Genomic DNA, 3,462 nt, shown 5'->3' with positions numbered 1-3,462 from the left:
GGGAAAGAAAGAAGACAACAACCCAGTCGCAGACACCAAGGATGCTGCAGTCATACTCTCTGTGGTATATTACAGCTTCTTCCATCTTTTTCCTTCTATACCTCACCAATTAGTATACCAGTAATTAAGTACATTTATAGCACCCCTATATATACATAGCGACATTATTTCAAGCTATCAAAAAGACACAACTTGAAAGGGTAGCCCAAGTATGAAAACTCCCTTCCCACTCCAGCCACAACCACTTCAAAACTTTAAAAACAAAACCAAAAACAACCAACCAACCAACCAGAAAAAAACCCAAAACCCACAAAAAACACCACACCCACAAACAACAAGGGACAGTCACTGGAGTACTTAACCCTGTTTTTGTCAAGATTACCAAGAACTTTGGCACGTAAGGAAATCAAGTCACTACTCTTGAATTTTGTTTTTCTATCTGTAAGCTTTGTTGCAAACCCTAATACTGTTCATGTTTGTAAAAGCCCTTCAGAGACCTTACAGTGAGAAACCATAAAGGTTTACACAAGGATTCTAGCACCTTCTACAAAGACTTCATATCAGTTGGACAAAAACTGCTTTGTAAAGGTTTTAGCTTGAGTATAACACATTTATAATACTAATAGATCACTACAGAGAGGCTTCTGACTATACCCTAATAACACACTTGCACTTGGTATGCCACTTTCTTTTTTACTTAAATTAACAAAAACTAGAAAAAAAACTCTTGCCTATACCCAGTGCTGTTTTAAACACTGGTTACACAAAGACTTGTTGTAATTCTGCGGGCAACAATACACATAAACCTGACTTTCAGAGTGCTAAACAATACTTTTCATACAGTTTCCTGTTTTCTTGAATGAGAAGCCTAAACATACAACTAACAAAACCCCACACACTCTGAAAGCTTTGAAATTAAATGCAGACAGTGCAGATACAAAGATGTTAAACTTACATGTGATTGGATCTCCTTCCTCTGTTCGTTTTCTTTCCTATAACAGGAGTCCCAAAGTGTTCAGGATTTGTGAGTGGAAGCTGATCTAATGTCTGTTGAAATGAAAAAAAAAAAAAAACCATAAATATACATACATATATGTATATACACGTACACAAAACCTGGCCTAAGTTATTCTCCAAATCATAAATTTCTATAATCTGGTTAAAGTTATTTTTTGTCAACAGAGAGACTTTCTCATTACAAAAAAATACCAAAGTACAGCAGAGATGTCATTGCTTTCATTTTAAAAAGTAATGAGTTTTGTTTTGCGGGCTTTTCTTCAACTCTTTCTCCCCACCTCCAAACAATTAACTTTTGTCCCACATACACAGACAATTCTTCCCAGAAGCCCTGCCTTTAGACCATTCAAACAGAGAAGTATCAGGTATTCTGCTGACCTGGGATATTCCAGCTCTGTGGGATGAATTTTTTGCCTGTTCTATCATTAGACTAAACAGCCAATCATCTATTCATAAATGAACAAAGGTCTCCTATGAAATGAAGCCACAAGATAATTCAGTAGCAGCAAACATAAGTTAATTGTGCTTTTGTTACGAATTCATCATTTGATTCAGGACAGAAAACGCTTTTTGAAGAGTCTGCTATATTGATAACTGAGAGGGTGCTAATTGATGCTTTATTAGCATCGAAACAAAAAAGAAAGGGAGGGACAGAGTTTTCTTCATTCAGGGAGTATGCTACAACATCAACAGAGAGACTCCATGGGGCATGCAGTATCTTGTTTCCCTAAGAATGCTGTTTTCTTGTTTAAATGATAACCATTCCAGATTTGAAGGCTCCTGGTACACAGAGCTTTTCATACAGGCACTTATTCTTTTTCTTTCAAAGAAGTCATATATCCTTCCAAAGTAATTTGGAGGACCACGCTTACATTTGAGTTGTGTACGAATTTTTAAACATGAAACACCAACAATAATCTCTGAAGTATTCTGTGTCAGACAGACACTGGAATGGACACAGAACTGGACACAAGGACAATAAAACTGGCTTTTTAAACCTTAAATGGATGATTCCTTCTGAGTGTAGTGGGCACCCTAAAAGATCCCCCACACTTGGGAAGTCAGAAATGAAGCTAAAGCTACATCAGAACAAGACAATCGAGTGGCACTGGTCTAACTACAAAAGAAATTGGAGATGGAATTGTCCTGCTAAGTAGATATGCAATCATGAGGTAATTATTAGAATTGCACAACATGTGTTTCATTGAGGACTGGTGACAATGAATGAATTGCTTATCAGTGACTTTTGGCAAGACATCAAAAGCTAAGACAATAAGAATGATGATAAAATAAAAAGGAGTCCCATGAATGTAAAGTTTATTTGAATCTGACAAAATAATCTGAAATTACTCTCTTTCAGCCAAGTGGGTCACAAAGCAATATATACAGACTAAACTTTTCAACCTGCTTACTATAAAGAAATAATCCTGAAACCATATTAAGATAGTATTTATAGAACAGAAGCAATCTAATTTTCAGGACTGCTGATCATTAATAACAAAGAGCTAATCAAAGGAACAACAAAATCTTTTAAAATTATGGCATTTATATCTGAATCCAGATTTAGACTTCTAATTAAGCCCTCTTCTTTACACATGTTTAATCCTGATTTGAGATTCCGGATGGTATCTGAACCTTCACAAGAATGCAGTAAAGCAGGCAACAAACGCAGCTGACTACAATAATAAAGCATATTTGTGTAGAGCAAACAAAACCCTGTCTTCACTAGCTTTCCAGAAAGTCAATATGTTTACATAAATCTGTCCATCAGTGCAGACTGTCTTACATAATAAGAAAGAATAATCCTAACTCTGGAATTTCAGCTTCTTGAAATATGCTATAAACGTCTGCGTACTTTAATATGCAAGTCAATTTTAAGACATGAACGAGCTTCAAAATACTGATAACTGTCTTCAAATTAACAGGTAACAACAACTCATAATGTGTCTTTTAAAAGAACTGATCTTTCAAGTTCATCAGCTATTAACAAACTGGATTTGATCATCTATTAAAATCCAGAAGAACTTAATTATATCCAAAAATATACATTGTTTTTTTCATGTAGTATATTGATTTTTTCCACTGAAAAAACTTAAGATTTTTATATATATAACAAAGTAGTTGTGCGAGCACACTTTTGTGTGATCTACAATCTATCTTATTATCTTTTGTAATATAAAAAAGAAAAATATGAAATTCTGATTTTGTTTAACTTACCAATTCCATGACATTTAATTGTATTTCTTGGTTTAAAAAAAGAGTAAACTAGACCCTGCAGACTGTATTTTACATAATCCCCATTTTTAGTACCATGGATGTACATAACATATTGAAGATTGAGGTACTAAAAATATTACTTTTAAATTTTTCAAAATAAAAAGTTGTGTAAAAACTCTTCAGTTACCTCGCTTTCAGCAAAATGTCTTTCTCCTTTTAAACACAGGG

At 34.3% G+C, this 3,462-nt stretch overlaps 1 protein-coding gene across 1 annotated transcript in view; it reads right to left on the bottom strand.

The window, feature by feature from the left end:
• LOC104501735 (AT-rich interactive domain-containing protein 4B-like) overlaps window positions 1-3,462 on the bottom strand; it is a gene marked incomplete at both ends in the record, with an annotated part of 18,461 nt that overhangs the window by 5,310 nt on the left and 9,689 nt on the right. The window contains 2 exons of the mRNA XM_010145592.1: window positions 956-1,047; window positions 3,422-3,462. The exon at window positions 3,422-3,462 is cut by the window's right edge and continues 11 nt beyond it. Coding sequence (XP_010143894.1) covers window positions 956-1,047; window positions 3,422-3,462 — 133 coding nt within the window. The remainder of the gene's footprint in view (window positions 1-955; window positions 1,048-3,421) is intronic.

Source organism: Buceros rhinoceros, unplaced genomic scaffold, assembly GCF_000710305.1.
Source record: "Buceros rhinoceros silvestris isolate BGI_N320 unplaced genomic scaffold, ASM71030v1 scaffold42921, whole genome shotgun sequence".
In the NCBI taxonomy this organism is placed as follows: Eukaryota; Metazoa; Chordata; class Aves; order Bucerotiformes; family Bucerotidae; genus Buceros; species Buceros rhinoceros.
This window is presented reverse-complemented; position numbering and strand designations above follow the sequence as displayed.